Source organism: Lepus europaeus, chromosome 13, assembly GCF_033115175.1.
Source record: "Lepus europaeus isolate LE1 chromosome 13, mLepTim1.pri, whole genome shotgun sequence".
NCBI lineage: Eukaryota > Metazoa > Chordata > Mammalia > Lagomorpha > Leporidae > Lepus > Lepus europaeus.
In genome coordinates, this window is record NC_084839.1 from 44,875,627 (window position 1) to 44,898,055 (window position 22,429).

Sequence of the window (22,429 nt, forward strand, 5' to 3'; positions counted from 1 at the left end):
GCTTCAGCAAATTATAATCTATTTTACTCACATAAGATGGATAATATCTATAATAAGGCTTTATGAAGATTAAATGGTTCAAATTATACAAAATATAAAGATATTTAACATGGTGAGTTTTAATAAACTATATTTTAAAGTGTATAAAAACATTGCATATAAAATAACGTAAAAAACATTGCAACTAAATCTATAGTTTTGTTGTAAGACCCAATTCTAAAAAGTGAAAATACTTTCTAATAAATATTGAATGTATTTTTCAATACCTGCCAAATGATAGAAATTATGAAAGTTAATTACTTTTAAATATTTAAATACTGTCTTTCACTTAAATAGATACAGCCCTATAAAAGTTTTTTTCTTATAGATTTCATAATTTCAGAGTTTTTCAGCGCATTTGTTAACTACCATTGCCAAGATCCTGAGGTAGTAGAAAGGGAAGCAAAATGAACAAAGACAGGGCTCCTACCCGTGAAAAGTTTACAATATATAATTTAATGTTTCATTACTCTTCACAAGCTGAACACCAAACCCAGCAAATAGGCTGAAATATGCCTTTGGATGTTTACCTTACATTAAATTTTAAATAGAATCTAGATAGAGAGTAGATAAAAGTTCCCAGTGCAGTGCTGTCCAAATAGAACTCTGTGTGATGATGAGATATTTTGGGTCTAGGCTGGCCTACATGGTAACCACTAGTCATATATGGCTATAAAATCCTTGAATGTGCAACAGCAAACCTATATTTTATTTAGTCATGTGTGTGGCTGGTGGCACCCAGACCGGACAGTGCATCTAACAAACTATGTGTTTTATAATTTCTACCTGCAAGGAACCAGTACTTTTGTAGAATGCAGTAAAAGTTGCTACAAAATGAAATGAAAAAAACCAAAGACATGCAAAATACCACCTCAATTTTTCTTATTAGATTCAACAAGACATAAAATTATGCTGTCAAAATTATGAAAATTTCTAAACACTCAACTTCTGTATTTTATGTCATCTATACCCGTGACAAATAGCTTTCAGACTGGCAATGGTTATTCAACAGTCATTGAACTAGGTAGGAGTCTCTTGCCTCATGTGTCTAAATAATTTCCTCAAACCAACCCTTTATATTAAAATGACTTTTTTTAAAAACATATTTTGGTACAATTCAATAATGCAGTTGCTCATACAACAGTTAACAGTCTTTGTAGCAAGGCTTATCCAGTGCTGCTGTATATTGAGACTGCAATGTGGACAACCTCAAGGTGGACTGCAAAGGCTTATTTGACCCAGCAAAGCCATTTTTGCAGTTAGAGGTGTAAGCTGAAGCATCCTTCCTTCTATAAAGTTCAGCCCGATGTTTACAGCAGCCAAATTTGCTCAGCAACAGAAAGAAATCCCTTCGGAATGCCTTTGTGAAAATTGCATACAAAAATGGATTGGCACAAGAATTGACAGGATAAAAAAGGACAAGTAAAACTTTAGAGTTGGTTACTGTGATAAGGGGCACTTTGAAGGCAGCTGAGATGGCAAAAAAAGAGATGGGTGCCATGCAGGTGAAATCAGTGAAGATGAGGATCGCCATTTTCTTAGCAATCTTTGTGTCTTTGTTGGTAGCCATCAGCTCTGGATTTTGAACTGCAAAATAAATTTTAATGTAGCAAGCACAGATGATGATGAAGGCTACCACATTAAGTATCAGGATGGTTAATATGTAGACTTGGGAGAGAGTGGTTTCCACATCCATAGGGAGGCAAATGCTGACCTTCCTGTAATTGCTGACACCCATGAGGGGCAACATAGCGATGAGAGTAGAAAAGAGCCATCCTGCAAGCATAATGGGAACGGCGTGTCTCAGCCGCAGCTTTTGGTCCAGCTGAATAGCATAGGTGATGGTGTGCCACCTTTCCAGAGTGATGATTGTGAGCGTGTAGACAGAAAGCTCACTTGCAAATACAGTGAAAAAGCCAGCAGCACTACATCCACTCCCTGTCTGCCAGTCTATGGCATGGTTATGGTATTGGCCTTTGGTTTGGGAGTCAACTGAAGCAATGAGCAGCAGATAGAGTCCCATGCAAAAGTCTGCAAAGGAGAGATTGCACATGAGAAAGCGGGGCACCGTGAGTTTGTAGCGACTGGTCAGGAGCACTAAAAGGACAGTCATATTTCCCGTGATGGCTAGAATGTTAATCAGCCAAATCAGCACCCTAAGGAAGTCATATCCCATGATGTCTTCACAGGGGTTGAATGCATCTGGTTCAGGAGCACATCGGAGGGTTTTGGGTGAGCAGAAACCATAATCATAGTCCCAGCCACTCAGCTCGCTGTCGGCAAAGATGGCAGAATAACTGTGGGAAGAATATTGGCTTGATGTAAACTTGAGGTTTTCTATCATTCTGGGTATTTAAAAATTAAAGAATCATCCTTAGTGTTTTTTAAAAGCCTACAAAACAAAGTTACAACAGTCTTAACTTTACATTTATTGAATGGTCTGAGAACTTAGATTTGATATAGGAATTCCTTTATTCATTTATCAATCACCAGTCCATATGTCACACTGATGCAAAGACTTCAGCAAATTGTTTACACTGGATGATTTCCTTTGGAAACCAAATTTAGAGGCATAAAATTTATTCTCCAAATTTAAAAGAACCTTTTCTTGCATTTTCTATTTATCTCATTTAGTTGTTGACCAAACTGCTACCAAGCTATTTGTAGTGGCATACAAGTGGAATTGGAAGGCTTGTGGTGTTGAAAATCATCAGGTACTGATAGCCTTCTTTGCACCCAAGTTCTGAGCTAAATCTAGGAGCAGAGGAAGAATCAGTTAGACAATAGGAAGAAATAGTGAAATAGATATCAGAGGGGTGTGAGTCAGAGAGTGAACTCAAGAGGGACTCCTAGGACAGAGACAGTCTCTCTGCTGTCACTCCCTTCCAACTTAGCTACTCCCTGAGTTCAAGTGTTTATCCTCTCTTATGGGGAAATTATGTTTGTTCTTTACATCTTTTCTTCAACTCTAGCCCTCTCTCTGGTCCCGTCTGTGTTAGGCTCCTTTGGAATTACCCTTTCTAAATTCAGATCTGTTCATTTTACTTACCCAATTTGAATCTTTTCCATGATTTAATTTCTTACCCAATTTGAATCTTTTACATGATTTTATTGACCATGGCATAGAATCTAGACTCCTTTTGATAGTCTCTTTCCTTGGTCCTACCTCACCAGTCTAGTCTCTAAGAAGCCATGATGCCGCATGGTTCAGAGCATGGGCTTTGCGGTGACACTGTCAGGGCCCCGTCTTGGCACAGCTGCTTTCAGGCTATATAAACCTAAGATAGCTAATGAACATCTCAATGTCTCAAGTTGTTTGTTTTCCAAATAGGGATAATAACACTTTCCTCCTTAGGGTTGGGCTAAGGATTAAATGTGTTACTATGTGTAGAATAATTATCGACACCATAAATATTAGGGATTCATATAATGAGCTCTTGCAAGGCCCTTGTGCAGCTTTCCTTTGGATCACATAAAATGACCTGTGATTCTCTTAGGTAAGTTCTACTATTTGACTCATTTGCCTCTGTATGTTTTGTTTGGCCTGCCAAGAATTTCCTTCCTCTCCTCACCTTTCTGGTGAATTCCTCTTCATGCTTAAAGACAAATTCCTTTAGGAAGCCTTTCGTGATTCTGCTCCCCAATAAGTTTATTATCCTTTCTCTCTGGTAGGGTTGCAATTAGTACCACTGCAGATACCAAAACATATTGCAGTTAAATGATGAATGTCTGCTTTCTTTAATAGTCTATTGGCTTCTTGTAGGCAGAAGTCTATGTCTTATTTCTGAAACCCCAGTGCCTAGAACAGTTTGGGCTCAGAGTGTCCATTCAATAAATGGTTTGTGAAATGAATAAATCTAAACCAGGATGATCCTTACTCTGAAAGGAGCTGACAGGTTGCAGGGACAATGAGCATGTACAGTGTGATGCATGTAGGCTCAACAAATTTCTGTTTGCCCACACTGCTAAAATAATCTTGGGAGCTGGAGAAATGGGCATAATTTTTCAGTCAAAGCCATTACAAATATATATTTTACCTTAGGGTTCTCATATTGAGAGTATTTTTCTCTAGTCTCCAAACTTCTCATGTTGTGTATTGGGAAATGTGCACCTAATTCAGTGAGTGGATGAAATAATATATTTGAGGCATACAATACTGAAGGGAAAGAACACAGATTTTAAAAAAGGAATTTGTGGCCTGGGACTCTAAAAAAAGATGTTAAAAATATGAGAGAGACTAACTGGGCACTAGAGAAGAGCTGCGCTATGTACGGATTGCCTAGGAGCCTCTTCTGTTTTGTTACTAAATACCTTTGGACACAGTGCTTCATATCACATTAACGTTGCTACCTGTTTTTTAATCTCTAAAGAGAAGAGGTGGGCCAGCACTGTGGCTCAACAGGCTAATCCTCTGCCTTGCAGCGCCGGCACACCGGGTTCTAGTCCCGGTTGGGGTGCTGGATTCTATCCCAGTTGCCCCTCTTCCAGGCCAGCTCTCTGCTGTGGCCCGGGAGTGCAGTAGAGGATGGCCCAAGTGCTTGGGCCCTGCACCCGCATGGGAGACCAGAAGTACCTGGCTCCAAGCTTTGGATCGGCGTGATGCGCCGGCCGCAGCGGCCATTGGAGGGTAAACCAACGGCAAAAAGGAAGACCTTTCTCTCTCTCTCTCTCTCTCACTATCCACTCTGCCTGTCAAAAAAAAAAAAAAAAAAAAAGAGAGGTGGTTGTACGCAACTATGAAAATAGATGATTAATTTCTTAGCATTGGAAAGGTCCTTGAGCCCCTCATTTTAGTACGCGGGAACCAGGATGAAAGGAGGTAAGTGGCCTCCCAAGGTCTCCTTGGAGGACAGTGGCAGCACGAGGCTTCACCAACCTCACCGTTCCTCAGTATTGTCTTTGAAGTGTGGCACTTGGGCCACCTCCATCTGAATCACCAGATTCGATGATTGTTTACACTCCTTGTCTCTAAGGTGGAGGAATACTTTTTTTTCTTCATATTATTTGTTGAACTCTTAGTGTAGGATTAACTTTATGATCATTAAGTAAGCAAAGTAGATCTTTGCGGCCGGCACCACGGTTCACTAGGCTAATCCTCTGCCTGCGGCGCTGGCACTCCGGGTTCTAGTCCTGGTTGGGGTGCCGGATTCTGTCCTGGTTGCTCCTCTTCCAGTCCAGCTCTCTGCTGTGGCCTGGGAAGGCAGTGGAGGATGGCCCCAAGTGCTGGGCTCTGCACCCTCATGGGAGAGCAGGAGGAAGCACCTGGCTCCTGGCTTCGGATTGGTGCAGCGCGCCAGCCGTAGCTGCCATTTGGGGGGGTGAACCAACGGAAGGAAGACCTTTCTCTTTGTCTCTCTCTCTCTCTCACTGTCTAACTCTGCCTGTCAAAAAAATAAAAATAAAAAAAAATAAAGTAGATCTTTGTAAAACCTAACAGTGGGAATGGGAGAGGGAGTGGAAGAAAAGATGGAGCATGGGCTAGGGAGGGAGGGTAGGGTGGGAAGTGTCACTGTTTCTACATCTCTACATATGAAATACATGAAACTTGTATAACTTAAATGAAATTTAAAAAAGAGAGATTTCTGGATTTACTCCAAACCCTGCCTTGAATTCTCTAGGGAGAGAGCTCGGGAGTCAGAATTTGAAGCAAGTTCTCTGGCTGAGTCCCACAAATAGTCTTTATTAAACCAGGTGAAAATATCCCAATAGTTGCTGCCTTGACTTGCTTTACCCTTTTCCCCTATCAAAAGTTCTTCCGCTGCAAGAAGCACTAATTAAAACCCCTAGAAATTCTGCCATAACTTCTGAATAAATTTATATCAATAAGCAGTCAAACATTTCTCCCTTCGCCTTGCCCCCAGTTCTCTGCCCTTCCTTTTTTTGTTCTCCTAGAAATATGTCTAGTAATTTTCCTCTTTGGTGATTTGTCTTCAGACCAAATACTCACCTGCTGCTGCTTACATTGGTGTCTTGAAGGACAAGCATCATGCTTGCTGACAAAGCCAGCATGAAGCTGACTTTAGCTCAGCAGGGAGGCTTTGACAGGGCATGTGAATGGACTTACAGGGCTTAGTAATACTGAGTTAGAGGAGGGAGAAGCTGTAGCAACACTGCTCAAATCAAAAGAAAGGAGAAAAGATGGGACTTTTGGGAGGACAATGGGGCTAACCATAGCACTGCGGATACCATGTTATCTTAGAACAAGAAGGCTTAGTGGCTGGTCTAGAATTTCTAAATACCAGTGTCTCAGGAATAAACATGATGGAAAGTGAGAGGGGGGGATTTATCATAAAAATTGTTTCCACAGGCAATACCTGCTGGATTTAGATTGTGCATTGATTTCAGATAGTTTTGGGATGCTAAGGATTAGGGGACTTAAAGCAGTGTTAGCATAGCAAATTTAGGATTGGATGCTCATTTAGGAAGAACTGGGATAGGAACTTATGAGAATTATTGATGGAGGTTAAAGTCTCGCCTTCCCCCAAACCACCCCTTGGTGCTCCCAATTACTGAACCCAGATATGGTTTCCTGTGGGTGGGAATAAAAGCATATGTTTGTAAAAGCATTATATGGACAGTGACTGATAGCTTACTGAGAGGGAAAGGGTGGAGGGATAGGAAAGGAACACTGGAGGATAGATGGTGTCCAACCAGAGTGAAAGGAAAGGAGGAAGAATGATACTGTCTGTTGTAGGCACCATCACTTTATTAACAAGCTCTCATGGTTCTGAAGAGCAAATAATAATTCTGATATTCCTGATGAGAGGAAAAAGAAAGGCTAAGCATTGTCCAGTGATACCCGGTGTTACAGCAGTGTTGCTGCCAAGGATGCATATCCAATTCGAGGAGCCCCAACGCCCAGTGTCCTTCCACCACACCATCCTGTTGCTTCTGTGGAACTTGGAGAATGACAGGACAAAAAAGAGGAAAAAGGGATTGGTAAAGTGTCCTTGGGGGCATCTGGTTTTGAAGCCTGAAGGACATGGGGGAATAATAAAATTCCTAAATCTTAGTAAAGGTGGCATAGGGAAACGGGTTAGTTTTGAGGCATGTTCTTTTACAGTTGAAGATAAATGCCAAAGCAGTCGGCATCTCCAACAGGAAGCATTTTACAGATCAATAACATAGGAATGGACCTACCATCCTATCATCGTAATAATGGCATTCAAATGAATTTTGAGCTTGGTTGAATAGTGGTCAGGTTGGTCCTCGTCTTTTTTGAAGGAAAGTAGCGCTTCTTGAAGCTGTGTCTGCAGTCAGTTCGTTTTTGTGGAATGCTGACCGTGTGACTAGTGAAAATTCCTACAAATGACACTATCATTTATACCAGCCTTCAGTGACATCAAAACATAAATAAAATTATGACTTTTGGGGGGACAATTTAATTGTAGGATGAATATTTCGGTACATGTTTAAGAGGTTTTTTTTTTTTTGTTTTGTTTTGTTTTGTTTTTAGTAGTTCAAAGTTACACAAGCCCCATGAGATTGTGCTTGCAAAGAAAAAAGTTCCCATTTTTAAACGATTAAAAATACAAACACATCCAAGATTTCTGTCACAAGAAAATCATTGGTACACAGAACAAGATAGCACTTCCTGAGCTTCTTTGCATGTAAATACTTACAGAGTTTCATTATTTGATTTCCTCACTGTGCTTTCACATTGTTGGGAAAAGTTTTCAAAAATGGAAAATGAAAAATTCTGTCTGAAAGAGAAAAGGTCAAGAAAAAAAGCGGTTGAGTGTCCGGTCTTTAAGCTAAAGCTGATCATGCCTATGTATGCCTTGTTCATCTGCATTCTTTACTGCCGCACCAGTGTCCTCACGGAAACGCTTCCCAAGGAGAGAGCGAGCCTGCTGCATTGTCAGTAGAGTGCCTCCAGCCTAGATAAAATGCTCCTGGATGCTAAGTGCTTTGTGTGGGCTCCCGGGTGAAAAAAACTTAAATTTGTCCTACTGAATCATGGATTTTTTTCAAAGGTTATAAAAACCTACCTTTATGGTGTATTAAGGTTTGCTTCTTACCTTGCTCTTCTCCATATTGGCCTTGATGGACAAATAACAATTTGGAGTTCATAGCTTTCAGTTCGAATTGGGTTTCTTTTGTAAGCACTTGAAGATGCTGGGCCTGACATTCTGATGTGAATTTTGTACTCTTTTGCCTTATGTGCACATCTGGAGGTGGATGCTCCTTCCTCCCCTCAACAACGCCCCCCCCACCCCCACCCCCACCCCGGAAGTTGAGCCTGTGCAAAGGGAGAAAATGCCAAGGAAATAAAAGAAGGCTTGTACTTATCAAAGGGAGTTCTTACCTAGAGACGAAACCTAAAATGAATAAAGAATAGGGAAGAGGAGAACAAGGTTGGGGGCCTGCAGCGTACCAAGGAGGAAGGGGAGATGAGGCCATTCAAACTGGACAAATGTGTCCATCTCGACAAATCATCTCCGTTATTAGAGAACTCCTTGGAGGCATAACTTTGGATGGAAGTCAAGTGGTGGGGGATCTGTCGGGACTTACTTGACCTACTGAACTTCCTTTCAAAAATTCATCAGCTTGATATTTTGGGTTAGGATCATAAATCCTCAAACTTGGATCAAATAGTGTGTGTACACACATGTGTGTGATTGACTCTGGCTTAGAGATGTCATGTGTCAACAAACCCACAGTTGTTAGGAGATGTGGTACTCGGGGCCTTCAGAGGACATTTCTGGGTGCTTTCTGACTTAGCAGTTTCCATCACAGAGCCAAGGAGGTCGTGGGGCCATCTACCCTGCCCAGGCACAGGGATGACTCAGAGTTGACACAAAAATCCCAGGGGCTCAACTTCAGTCTGTCCATCCTCATGGTACCTAAGGCTTCAGAATTAGCTAGAAAGTTGGTTAAAGCTTCTCATTCCAATTACGACAATCTGTGTGTAGCTATGTTGCATCTCACCCTGACATTGGCCCATAATTCGGTGGTCTTTTTTTTTTTTTTTTGCTGCTCAGATGTAGTCTCTTTGATCTATTAGGATGCAAACATCTGAACTAAACGTTTTACATGCCAGTAATCTCAGAAGGGACGTGACCTCCTTGCTGCAAAAGTGTAGGGTCCAGAATCAGCTTGGTCGTAAACCAGCATCTGTGTGATTCGTTCACCTCTGTCCCGCCCTCTACTCTGCTGCCACAGTGATATTTTATAAAAGCAAATATTAGTATTCTCAAGTTTTCATGGCTTCCTGTCTTTTATCCAACCTGGTCTGGCACTCAGAGCCCACCATGACCCGCCCCTCCCTGGCTTCCTCTCCTGGGTTCTCTCCCTCTGTGAACCTGGAAGTCGTCTTGTTCTAGTTGGGATGAATGACTTGCATCTGCTGCCTCCTGCCTTTGTGTCTTTCTGTGAGCCAGTCTGCTTGGCATAGCCTTCCCCAGGCCTGTGTAGCCAACCCTTACCTGTTTCCTAAGGCCCCACATGAGCCATTTCCATCTAGAAGCCTCCCACGAGCCCTTCTACCATTTAGAAACTCTTCCTCCTCAATGCTAAAGCACTCTGTCCTAGCGCTTGCTGTAGTGAGCTTAGTTTGGCTGCTGTGTGGGTTGCCTGCATGCAGTAAGAGCTGGCTTGAGCTCTTACTCATCTTACTTACTTCAGACTTTTGCACCGTGTTTGGAACATGGTAAATGCTCAGTTAATGTCCTGAGTTAATGGTGCATGACTTTCTGAACACAGCAAGTGTTTTGTCTAATCAGTTACTCCAGATGCTTCAGATAGAACTAGGACTACCTGTACAAAGCACAGATATATGCCGATTAATTAATTGTGAATAGGTTGATTCCAAAGACAGCAGCAGCCTTGTGTCACTTTCTCAGTGCCTTAATTAATTGATTGATAATATCTCCTCAAGCTGCATAATAATCCATTAAGGCAGGGTTTTTTCCTACTTTGAGCTGTGACCCATTACTGGGTCAAGAAAACAATCAAGTGCAACAACAATAAAACAGACAAGAAGTAGGCAAGGGGTGGGCATTTGATACAGTGGTTAAGCTGCCGCGCGGGATACCTACATTGCATGTCAGCATGCCTGTGCTCAGGTGACTCTGATCTGTTCCAGCTTCCTGCTGATGTGCACCCTGGGAGGCAGCAGAGCTGGCTTGAGTAACTTGGTCCCTGCCACCCACATGGGAAACCTCAACTATTTTCCTGGCTCCTGGCTTTGGCCTGGCCCAGTCCTGGCTCTTGTGGGCATTTGAGGAGTGAGCCAGTGTATGGGAGATCTCCCTTTCTTTCTCTCTCTCTCTTACTGCATTTAAAATAAATAAATTTTAAAGAATTTAAAAAAGAAATAGACAAAATGTAAGAGTATATCACATATTAAAAGGTTTACTATTGCCTTTCTTTTACTTCCATTACATATGTGACATGTGTACAAGGCTGTAAGGTAAAAAAGGGATTTCTCCCCATGTGTCTCAGCCAAAAATGTTTGGTAGACCATGCCCTGGCTCCATCTTGGGTTGAAGTGAATCAGAGATGCCCCTCACTGGGAACAGTCCAGCCAGGAGCACCTGCCCTTTCTGTTGCTGTATTAAGCTCATCTGTAGGGATCTGAGATTTTGTTCTGAAATGGGAGAGAGAAGATGTTCCTCTGCTGGGATAGAAATAACTATAGTGTTTTGTGTCCATTTTGTTGTCGTTAAAGATTAAGACATTAAGTAAATCTTACCCTCCTGAGCCTGTTGCCCCCAGTGCTCTCTGAGAAGGATGAGGACCAACCTCATCTGGGAGAAGTCAGTTTTGTCCTCCATTTTGCAATTGTTAAAATAGGATATCAATCAATTAGCCCTGAATTGCTTCCCAAGGACTCCCAGCTGCAGGGTGGGCCGACCGGTTGGCAGCAGTTTGCATGAGCAAACAGGACAGTCCATTTTCTTCTCCAGGATCTGAGCGAGACCCCCTGGGCTATGGAGCTGGGCGAGAACGCAGTGGGTAAAGAGGCAGGGCGCTGCGGACCAGCTGAGTGCTCTGGACTCGGAGTTTCACTGCAGCCTGGCAGGCCTTCCCTTTTGTTTCTTACTTACTCTTTTGTTGGCAGGTTTCTAAAAGCACAGCAGTGGCTGGGATAAGTCAACGTGGCATCCAGGAGATTGGTAAATTTTTCTCTGGATGGCAATTTTTTCAGGGAGTAGGATGCCGTGGCAATTAGCGTCTGAATGGACTCCAGCCCGTGGTTTGGCAGGGTCTGCAATTTGGTGGAGGAAATATCCCTGAACGGTAAAGGGGAGAAAGGCTTTTTACTTATCTCACACATTTTACTCAGAGAATGAAACCTCCCCTCCGCAGTGGCATCATTCTAGGGTCCGAGAAATCTTTGCTCCATCTTTCTCTCTCCCTAATTCTCTGACTTTCAGTGAGTCTCACTCAGGTCGGAATTTAAAACAACTGCATCTCCCCCTCCCTTCATTTTCCCGTTCCTTCTCTCAAGGCTGGGCATAGCTCCTTGTACCTGCATTGCTCACTAGCATTTCCCTCCCTCTCCTCTCTTTGCTTAGCAGAAGTAAAAGAACTGCTTGCTTTGTGCGACAGTAGGCACAAACAGTGACATCAGCTTTGTCTCTACCACAGGTGGAAAGTGGGCTTCAGATGTCGGGGGTCTTGGATCAGGCCTGCAGGGGTGGGGGTTGGGGTGGGAGTGGGGGTGGTGATGGTCCTGAAGCCTAGGCCGGTTCCTCTCTCAAGAGCACTGTGCAGCAGGAGCCATCATCTGCCCAGGAAGCAGAATGTGCGTTCCGCTGTGGCAGCTGGATCATCTGTCCAAAGCAAGCCAGCAGTCCCCCTCGCAAGCATGGAACTGTCTGGAAAGCTCAGGCTTTGTAAATGAGGTCCTGAACACCTTGGTTTTAGAAGACTCTAATGTCCAAGACAATTCCAAACAAGTTCGCTGTCAGGAGGAAGGGTCAGTGAGAATTTTAAAGGCCTGTTCCTCTTCTGAGTGACTGCTACTGATGCTTCAGGGAGTTTTCCAGGGAAACAGCTACCTCCCCCCAACCACACACCACCGCCAGCACTCCACCCCCATATTTAGTGCCCAGTGCTTGGAAGAGGATTAGTAGATGATCCTCCGCAGATGTGTAGACAACATGGACTGGTGACAGGCATTGTCTCTTGTGGAACAGTTCTTAAGGCAGCAGAATTTGCTCCAGGGACTTTGGATTAGGCTGCTTTGGGGTCCTTGTTTATTTAGACAGAGTTCTCATCTTACTTGATAGTTCTTATCTCAGACAGGTTAGGGATTGAGCTCAGGACTCTTTGCAGACCTGGTAGGTATTTTTGTTTTTCTGAATGACTGCATTTAAAATGAGGATCTTAGAAAACGGAGAGGCCTGGTTAGAAGGAAGTAAATCTCTGACAGTGGATTTTCTGTCTCAGTGACAGACCAGTGTGGGAAGAACTGGTGGAAGAGATGCTTCCAAATACTGCTCAAACAGACTTGGAAGGAAGAGACCTAGGTCTGGTCCTGTGTTCTCTACACAGCAGTGTGGGTGTCTGTAGCGTGCACCATCACTTATGATCAGCCAACCTCAGCAGCTCTTCAAGAAAGATGGCCATGCAGGGCTTGTCAGGCTACACCTACTCAGGCACATACCACACCTGAGCCAGAGACATCTCTATGGCCAGCAAGGTGGCAGCTTCCTGTTAGAGCTCCAGCTATCATAGGGTGTGCTAGACGGGAGAACATTTGACCTGGGAGTTCTGAGTCTGCTGTACTTTGAGTATGAGAAATATGGAAAGGGACTTCTAGGGAAGGGTGGCCAGGAGTGGAGACGCAGAGCAGACAGTGGGCAGGAGCCATGGCGTTAGTGATGCCATTGTAAGCAGAAGTCTTGATGGTGAGTGGAAAGTGGAGAGAGAGAACTGATGGTGGTGGAAATTAGGAAGCTCCCATTTCAGATGGGAGCCAGGATACAGACAGAATAGAAGATTGATGATGGTGGGAATTAAGAGTAGACAGAATCAGATGCACAGTGGCAGGAACTGCAAGTAGATGAATTCCAGGGTTGATAGCAGTCAACCTTCTCTAGCACTCTAGCTTCTCTAGCATGAGTCAGGGACTAGACACAGCCAGGGTGTGATGATGGAAGGGGTAGGAAGCAGAGTCAGGAGTTGATAGCTGGTGGGACTCAGGAAGCAGACAGTCAGGAGTTGACAGTGGCAGGAGCTGGCTGGCAGGTAGAGTTGGGGTTTATAATGGTGGGAGAAAGAAGGTAGATGGCACCAGGTGTTGACACTGCAGGATCTAGGATGTGAAGGACAACTGAGACCTCCACGACCTGGCTGCCTGCACCCGCCTGGCCTCGGGTCTCTCCTCCTCCTCCTGGATTGCTTGGCCATCCTGGCCTCCTCACTGTTCTCCCAATACACAACGCAAGATCCTGCCTCGGGGCCTTTGCTGGTGCTGTGCCCTCTGTTGGAGTGCGTGCCCTGCAGATAGTCACACAGCCTGCCCTCTAACTCCTTTCCAGTGTTTGCTGCAGCTGCATTTTTTTTCAGGACAATATCCTTTTTTTTAAAGAAGACTTTTTTTTTTTAAACATTTTACATTTTAAAAATGGTAATCCTTTTACCCTCTCCAAAACTCTGGTCCCCACAACCAGGCAAATTTTCCTCCTGCACAACCAATACCACTTGGCTTACTACATACTTTGTTTACTTGTTAGATCCTGGTCTGTGCCACCATCCTGTGAAGGCAGAGATGTTTGTCTTGTCTTTGTCTCTGCTGTTTCCCTGATGCCTAAACCAGTGCCTGGCACATGGAATGGGCTCGCGAGAGAGTTACCGAATAAATGAATAAATGAATGAATCAAACACCAACAAATGAGATGGGTTGCTCTGTTTCCTCCTGCTTTGCACTGTTAAAAAGCCATGCCTGTTGATCGCTTTGCCTATTTCGTGTTATCTTCTCTGTGTCACTGCAGTCTCTTTAAGGGCAGGGACCAGAGCGTTTTGCTTAGTATTCCATCTTCAGCATGGTGCCAGGTGAGCAGGGTTGACGAGTGATGCACAGAGTGCTAGAGAAGGGAGCAGGGGGCCACACTGCCCCTGGAGGGCGTGGCGTGGCTGCCCCGTGGATCAGCGCCCTGTCTGCATCTGTAACCTGGCTGCTATTCCTCTCTATCAAATGTTTCTGACTTCACCAGGACTGGGTCAGGAGACTCCTGCTTGGATTTCCTGTTCCTCCTCGTTTTCCCAGCTGTCTACCCCAAGTTCCCGTTAGCCAAGGGAGCACAGCTCACTCCTTGCACCTGCGAGTCTAGTAACACAGCAGCTTGGCTGCATCGGTCAAGTACCAGCGCCACGTCAGATCGCTGGGCTTGAATTCCCTGTAGGGAGCCACTCACTCTGCCAGCACGGGGGGTGCAGCTGCCTTATGTGGTGTCCCCTCCACCAAAAATGTGTATGTTCAAGTCCTGACCCCTATTACCTTGGAACATGACTTGGCCTGGAGTTGGGCTCTTTACAAGATAAGCTAAAGTAAGGTCATTGGGGGAGCCCTAATCCAGCATGTCTCATATCCTGTTAGAAAAGGGGAAATTTGGAGATACACACACACACACACAATGCCAAGTTGAGTTTGCAGTTATGCTGCCACGATGAGAACCGACCGTTGGAAGCAAGAGAGAGGCCTGGGGCACATCCTTCCTTCATGGCCCTCAGAAGGAACCAACCCTGCTGACACCTTGATTTTTGGACTTCCAGCCTCTAGAACGGTGAGACAACACATTTCTGCTGCTTAGGTCACCCAGTTTGTGGTACTTACACTGGGTCTTTCAAAACCAGCCTTTTCAGATGCAGAGGCTGATGGCCCACTAAGCAGGCTGGGGATGATGTGGCGGGGTACCCAGGCAGACCTGTTGGGGTGTGGTGGGTAGGAAGGGAGGGTGGCACCACCATACTCACAAAATGCTGGGCCCTATGGCTCCCTGGAAGGCTCCATTGTGCATCTTCTCCAGGCGTACGTTTTCCTTCAGCTCCCTGTGGGGAAGGACAGTGTTCTTCGTGGTGCTGGCTCTTCTGTGTGAGCACTCGCAGCTGTATACACAGCCTTGGGCCACGTGGTGCACCTGGTGTGCAGGGAAGGTGGCCGGCCGACAAACTGCTCCCTGATGAAATTATGAAATCGCTGGGCTGTGTGTTTGGTCCTGTTTTTTCTCTGCCTCTCCCCCACTTACTGGGTGGAACCCTTTGTTTTACAGCTTGAGGAACTCACCCCCTCCTTCCTCGGAGTTACAAAAGTTGATTTCCAGACAGCTGGGCAAGGATGAAAGTGCTCCAGGCCGAGGGGTTCAAGTGTAGGCTGCTCTGAATTGGACTCTCAGTCACTGTGGCCCTGGAGGTCTTAGAATTTGCAAATATCAGTAGACTACTTAAAAAGTGAAAGTCAAGCCTGTGCAAGGTCATCTATTTCATAATATGATTTTCACTGTTTTTCTTACAGATGCACGTCTCAATGGTGTGAATAGGGAAGAATTGCAAATTGCAGCCTGTGTAGAAAATCACCCCATACCTGGGTGCCCCATGGGTGTGGGCATTGCAGACGATCTTTGCCAGGTGTGGTTTGGTGTGGAAACAGTGATGAGGGCTGCTATTCCTAAGGACATAGCTGAAGTCACAAGCTGCTATGACAATAGCTACCTGAGGGCTCTGTGCCATTTAGCCCAAAGCAGCTCTTGCTGAGCCTGATACTGGTATCTCTAGCTCTTCTCTGCATAGACAAGGGCACTAGAAGAGGAGCCCCTGGGCTCAGGTCGGCCAGCCTTTTTTTTTTTTGGCACTTTCTTCCTGTAAGAAACAAATGGCAGTGACTCAAAGAGCATTCTGGAAAACACCTGATGGTGGGCACAGTGTGCATACATGCACTGTTGGTGTGATGATTTCAAGCATGGAAACAGATTCTTCCACACTACAGTTACAGTGTCATGTGACAGAACAAATCCACCAATAGGCACTGCTCCCACACCCCGCCCCGCCCCAGGATGACCCTGTAATTACCTGTGCTCATCTTACAGCTTTATGTCTCCGTCATCTTTTGTTCCACATCAAGCTTGCTATTTAAAAACTGCAAAAGCCCTGCATGTCACTCTCTGGGAGGGTGTTTTCCACATGCTTCTACTACCTTCCCCTTGGAAACCCTCAGCCCTTCCCTCAGAATGCACCTGTCAGTCGCACGGCGTCCTGTCCCCTGGGTGTATTTCCACTTTCAAAGAGATGAGGTTGTCAGAGTCAATTGCTGTTTAAAATCTAAATCAAAAGATTTTCCTCCCTAAACCTTCACGACTCTTCTTCCTGATTCAGTTTGTTTTAATTATGCTCACTGATACTTATAAATCATTGAAACTCGGCTCTGCAAGCAAATAACCCTCATATCAGCCAGGTCAAATTAATTGCTCAAATTTCACGACAGCGCATCCCACATGCTTTATTAAAACTCAGATCTTTCTATATACTGAATATGTTATGTTATTTGTCAGAAAGTAAATCAGATCCATTTATCACATTTCCTGGGGGCCTCTTTTGAGAATTCTCCCCAATGAAGTGACCTTGCAGGTATGAGAAGCAAAGGCAGGCTGAGCCTTCAAAGTGCAGCGGGAGAACCCGCAAACTCCACCGGAGCCTGCTAAGCGAGGTGCTCTGGGGATGGTGGGTACTGACTCCTGCAGCCCTGGAGGGGGGGCGGGGGCTACCCCTTTCTGCTCAGTGTAGCAGTGTAAGCAGGGCCCCGGAAAGCTCTGCAGGACTTCCCTGTCATTGTCCTCGGCAACCCTGGACAGGCCTATGTGAAGAGTCTTCAAAAAGAACATGGAAAATGTGCCATTGTTTATAAAAAAAAAACTATACATGGATTTCAGAAGCATTTTGCACCAACATACACTCATCTTTTGGTCCGTTTCTATGAACTTTTTGAAGATCCTTCCTGGATTCTGTCGAATGCAGGTGATGCACCATAGTCACTTATTGAGTGACTCGGAGCAGAGAGGAGAGGACACACATGCCTCGAGTTCAAGTTTGGCGGAAGCAGACTCAGTTGGCCAAGGTGAACCATTTGTTAACTCCAAGTTCCCGTTAATGAGCCCTTCATCAAGTCATGACGTCAATAAGAAAAAACAAGGGCAAATTTCACTCCACGCTTGAAGGACAAGGTTTACAAAACTACCGTTTCTTGAGCACTAAATATGTGCCAGACCCTGTGCTTAGCACCCACAAATACGATTTTCATTATTCATGTAATTATGTAACAGATACCAAACGAGCACCTACTACGTGCCAGGCACTGGTGTTACGTACTGAAGACACAAAACAGACCTATGCATGTTGGTGGGGACATCCTGGAAAGAAGCCCCTAAGCAGTTTGATCTTACCAATGCGGACACTGTGGCTTAGAAAGTTTCAGTAACTTACTCTGGGCCATACAAGCAGATAAACAGTGAGGTTCAAGTTAGAGTCTCAGTCAGTGCCTCTTAGACCTGTTGTCTTAGCCATATAGCAGGGCATCAACACAACAGGATCTTTGGTTAAAAATCTATAGTTAAATAGCAGGCCGCATAGAGTCGTGCTACTCAGCTTCAGAGCTGCAGGCAGTAGCAGCACCTCTTGGGAGCTTGTGGAAATGACAGATTCTGCAGCCCCACCTAGACCCATGAAATGAAATCACTGGGAATGGGCCCTGGGAACCTGCTTACAATCTGCAGGTTCTTACGTCTGTGAAGGTTCGGGAAGCATTGCTGCACAACGTGGTTTACCCAGCTTGTTTACTTTTTAAAAAAAGCTCTTCTCTTTGCTTTCCTTAATTTTGGCTTTTCATGGACTCTTAGCTTTTATTGTGTATTGAGCAGGCGTCACCTCGCCCTGCGCCTGGTATGGTTCAAAGGAGCTTTGTCAATGTGCCACTCTTTTAGAACAGAACGAGAGGTTGAGAGCCATGACAGGCATAATTAGTAGGGTCTCTCCCTTTGAACTAAAGGCTGATAATCCCAGGGACTAGCGGAGGGAGAGCTGAAAACACCACGTGGGGAAGGGGCTCCCTCTCCGCCAGCAGTAGCGGGTGGGCGCCTCTGAGCCGGTCTGTTGTGGCTGATTAGGCTGATAAATGGTGCCACTCGATTTCTCTGCAGTGGGGCCTGGGGGAGAATTTCTTCCTGAAATCAAGCTGCCGCTAACACACCGTCAGCCTGAACAAGGGGGCTCGAGAGGAGGCTGTGAGCTGGAGGAGGCCTAAAGTAGGCTGTTGAATATTTCAGCAAACTGTCAACTTCAATGTATTGAGCCTGCATCGATCTTTGAAATCACAGTGCTCTGGGCTTTCCAGCCAGCCGGTTGCCTAGTAACATGCGTGCAACACCGAGGACTAGCCACTTGAAAGTTTAGTTTTGCCCTGAGTTCCTTGCTGAAGATTGGATGTGATCTGGTAGCCAGAGTAAGATTTCATTTTTATTCATGAGCTGGGGAAATAAGCACATACTTACAGTGAAATTAGCGTCGTCCCATTGAACGCGTGACTTTGTACTTCTTCAAATCCATTTCCATAGAGTTTGCTGAAGGAGGGAGGGAGAGAGGGTTTAGGCACGGGAAGGAACTGAGAGAATCACAGTTTGGAAGCACACATTCCTTCTGCCGTGACATTTATGACGAAGCTAATCACCGGCATCCGCAGCGTCTAGCTTTGTTTCTCTAACATTTCAGAATCTAAGGGCCCCTGGGGATGAAGCCGTGCCTTTTGCTCAAGTTTACCTCTGCTTGCACTCTCACCACCACCGCCAGTTTGTTAAGTGCTTTATTAAATGCCAAGTGCCCGACCAGCCATCGTATATATATTTTACGATCTAATTCTCATCATCACTTCCGTTATGTTGGCACAAAACCCAAGGCTCATCATTGTTATGCAGCTCACTTCAGGTCAAGGAAAGCAGGGAAGGGCTCTCTGAGGCCTGAGTTGCTGCCTGTGCCCCTCCTCCGGCTCTGCAGGCCCCATGTGGGCACGTGGGCTGAGATGCTGGAAGCTGACAGCAGCGGAAGGCTCAGCACTGAGTCAGCTTTTCTTTTTCTCAGATGGGTATGTGGTTTTGCTGGTGCCAAATCTGGTTCCACATCTCATGTGGCTGTCGATGTCCATAAATAGTTCCATAAAACCTATTAGTGGACTGTGAATTGAGTTTAGTTGGGTGGTGCCAGCATCTTTAAAAACGGAATAGAACAGAAAGTGACAAGTGGAAAGTATTAGAGTATGCTGGAAGTGAGTGGAGTGTGAACACTTGTGAAATGTTGTCTCACCATTTTTATATGGCATATAGACACATGTGCATTTGTACGTGTATGCCATCATCCACACACATGTATGCACACACACTTACTTCCAGCCAGAATAAACCTCGGGAGTCTTTGGAACGCAGGTGGGAAAGGGGAGAGCGAGGAAGGAGCGGGGCGGGAGGGATCAGGTGGCACCTCTTCATCTTGCAAAACAGGAGCTGGGCCCAGAGAGGGAGGGGACTTGTGGAAAGCCCATGGCTGGCAGAAATGGGGCCAGGACGTGCCACCTGGGGCCACTTAGAACGCACCAGTTTTGCAGGCGGTGGTTGCTTCCCCCAGGTCCTCACGGCCCTCCCACCCTCCTCCCCATCCAGGGCTGTTTTCGATGTCACATTCTCAGCGTGGCCTTTCCTGACTGTGCCGTTTAAAGTATCAGCAGAATTCCCTGTCCCCTGTTCCTGACCTGTTCTCCCTCCATTGCTTTAGCACCACCTAACCCGCGATTATATTTTGGCTTGTTCTACCCCCCGCGGCAGGACACGGGCTTCACAGAGCAAGGATTTCAAACGGTTTTGTTTAGAAGCCCCTGCATCCCTGAACAGTGCCTGGCATCTAGGATAGATGTTCAGTGGACAAATGAGTCTCAGGAAGATGAATTTCCTGCTGCAAATCACAGCCAAACAAGTTGGGAAGCCACAGTGCTCGTGTGAATTCTTTGTGAACAATGGTCTAAGAGCCGAGTGAGAAGTGGCTGCGGTGAGGCATATAATCAAGCTCTTTGTGTCTGGCGAGACCCAGCATCTCTTTGCAGGGTGGCTGGCAGCTGCAGGGCCATGGTAGGCACAGACTGGGGGCGGGGCGGGGTGAGACCTGAGAAACGGTTCAGACCCATGCTCCACCTGCTCTTGCTCTCGCAGGCTGTTGTCTGTGAGAATTGCACCTCGTGGTATATGTGTGTGTGTGTGATATACGTATGCTTCTATCTATCTATAGATGTAGTGTGTGTGTGTGTATGGTCTCTTCCCATTAATCCACGGCACACCTGATGCAAGCTAGCATGGCCCTTGTCTTGCAGTATAATATTTGAGCTCTGAAATATAAATTGGGGACAACAAGGCAATTCTCAAAGCATCTTCATCAGGTTGAGCTCAAGAGAGCCGAGAAGCATTTTTTAACTCATTCCTTAAAACCCTCCTGCCTTGCAGGGTGCCAGGCACCCAGCAGGGGTCAGTGTGAAGCAGTGGCCTTGCGCTTCCACAGGAGGAGGGGGGCTTCCTTCACTTCCCTGCGTTCACTCACTTCCTTCTGGAATTCTAAGTTGATAGCCTCTCACACTGGCTTTCAACCTCTGCTTGAGGTGCCAGCATCCCATATGGCCGCCAGTTCGAGTCCCGGCTGCACCTCTTCTGATCCAGCTCTCTGCTATGGCCTGGGAAAGCAGTGGAGGATGGCCCAAGTGCTTGGGCCTCTGTACTCGTGTGGGAGATCCAGAAGAAACTCCTGGGTCCTGGCTTCAGATGGGCCCAGCTCTGGCTGTTGTGGCCATTTGGGGAATGAACCAACAGATGGAAGTCCTCTCTCTGTCTCTCCCTCTCTCTGTCTGAATTCTACCTCTCAAATAAATAAATAAATAAACAAACCTTAAAAAACTGTACTCAGAGTATTACTCTTTGGCAGTCTATTGTCATGTTGGAGGTCACATTTCTTTTAGATGAAAGAATCATGCCTGTTTTGTCTTTGAACTTCCTTGAAATGTGATTTCTTAGAGTTTAGGCCAGTATTTATCAAAGCATTTTCCTTCATCTGTGGATTCAGAATGGTCGTATCCAGGAATAAGCACCTTTATAACAAGCTCTCGCAGTGAGTGCTGGGAACCCTTGCCCGGGGGTATATTGTAGGGCAATGCAGTTCTCATCATGCCGAGTTGAAAAGTCGATGGTCGTTTGCTCAGAACTGAGCCAGCATCCAGTCCCCTTGTTGCTTTCTCTGCCTTCTAAGTGATGGCGCTCGCTGTGTGGTGAATGAAGGGGAAGTCACCCCTTCTCTGTGATGAGCAAGGCAAAGCTGCCTGCCCGCACTTGTCCTCACGCCCCTTCCCTTTTACTGCGGGGTGCTGCCCTGATCCTAGTTTTGACACATTTGGGCATTTTTTTAAAAATTGTTTTTTAAAAAATTTGTTGTTGGATTCATAATATCATTGCTCTAAGGGAAGCCTTACAGTCAAGTCTACAGGCACTGAGCTTAACTCCCTGGGCTTGACTCCCTCCCAGCTCTGCTACTTAACAAGCTGAATTACTTTGGCCAAGTTGCTTAACCAGTCTGGGCTTCAGTTTCCTAATCTGAGTATAGGGATGACAGTAATCGTGTTGGCCCTGTAAAGTTGTTGTGAAGATGAAAAGGGTAAATGTATGTTAAGCTCCTAGAAGCAGGTTCTTCATGCATCGGGCTCAGTATTACTGTGCTTTGCAGTGCCCGCCAGTGCTCCATCCAGGACAGAGGCCAAGAACTTCCATTTCCAGGCTCTGCGCAGGATTTCCAGGAAACACAGGCCAGGTGTTTAATGGAATTGTTAGTCTTCTGTTCCCCGGGCAGAGCAGGTCAGGTCAGTGGCTTGGGTGGCCCACAGGTGCTTTCTCTCTGAGGGCCCTTAACCTTTGGGTGTGTAGTGTCATGGACATTTTTGCATTTAGACAATTTTCATGTTTTGAAAAAGTTAAAAATATCCTGGGTCGTGCTTCTCCCAATTCTCCAAAGAATGCCGCTCACTCTTTCCCTCTCAGCCGCTCCTTCCACACAATAGCTCACTGCCTTGTTTTGAAGAAACTACAGACAAAGGTGGGGGACCGTGTGCTGTCAGGCCCGCAGGGGGCTTTTAATACCCTTCACAGCATCTGGAGAGTCACTTCAGATGACTTTTCCCCAAAACATCATGGAATTTGCTATAAGGCTTCTGTCACTGGCACAGAAATGAAGGTATCTCCCCCACCCCACCCCTCTATACTAATAGCTGCCCTAACCCAAAGCATTGTCTAGGTTCTCTATTCAAATGTCAGTAATTGTGAATCAGGCAGAGAATGGATTCTTTTTATTCAAAATAAGATTCAGGCTTTAGAAATTA

At 45.5% G+C, this 22,429-nt stretch overlaps 1 protein-coding gene across 1 annotated transcript in view; it reads right to left on the minus strand.

The window, feature by feature from the left end:
• Positions 1–1,183: 1,183 nt before the first annotated feature.
• The window catches only part of LHCGR (luteinizing hormone/choriogonadotropin receptor), a 51,753-nt gene continuing 30,507 nt past the window's right edge, over positions 1,184–22,429 (minus strand). Inside the window, exons 7-11 of the mRNA XM_062210200.1 lie at positions 18,531–18,599; positions 14,968–15,042; positions 11,091–11,276; positions 7,662–7,742; positions 1,184–2,336 (exon numbers count right to left, since the gene is read on the minus strand). Coding sequence (XP_062066184.1) covers positions 1,184–2,336; positions 7,662–7,742; positions 11,091–11,276; positions 14,968–15,042; positions 18,531–18,599 — 1,564 coding nt within the window. The remainder of the gene's footprint in view (positions 2,337–7,661; positions 7,743–11,090; positions 11,277–14,967; positions 15,043–18,530; positions 18,600–22,429) is intronic.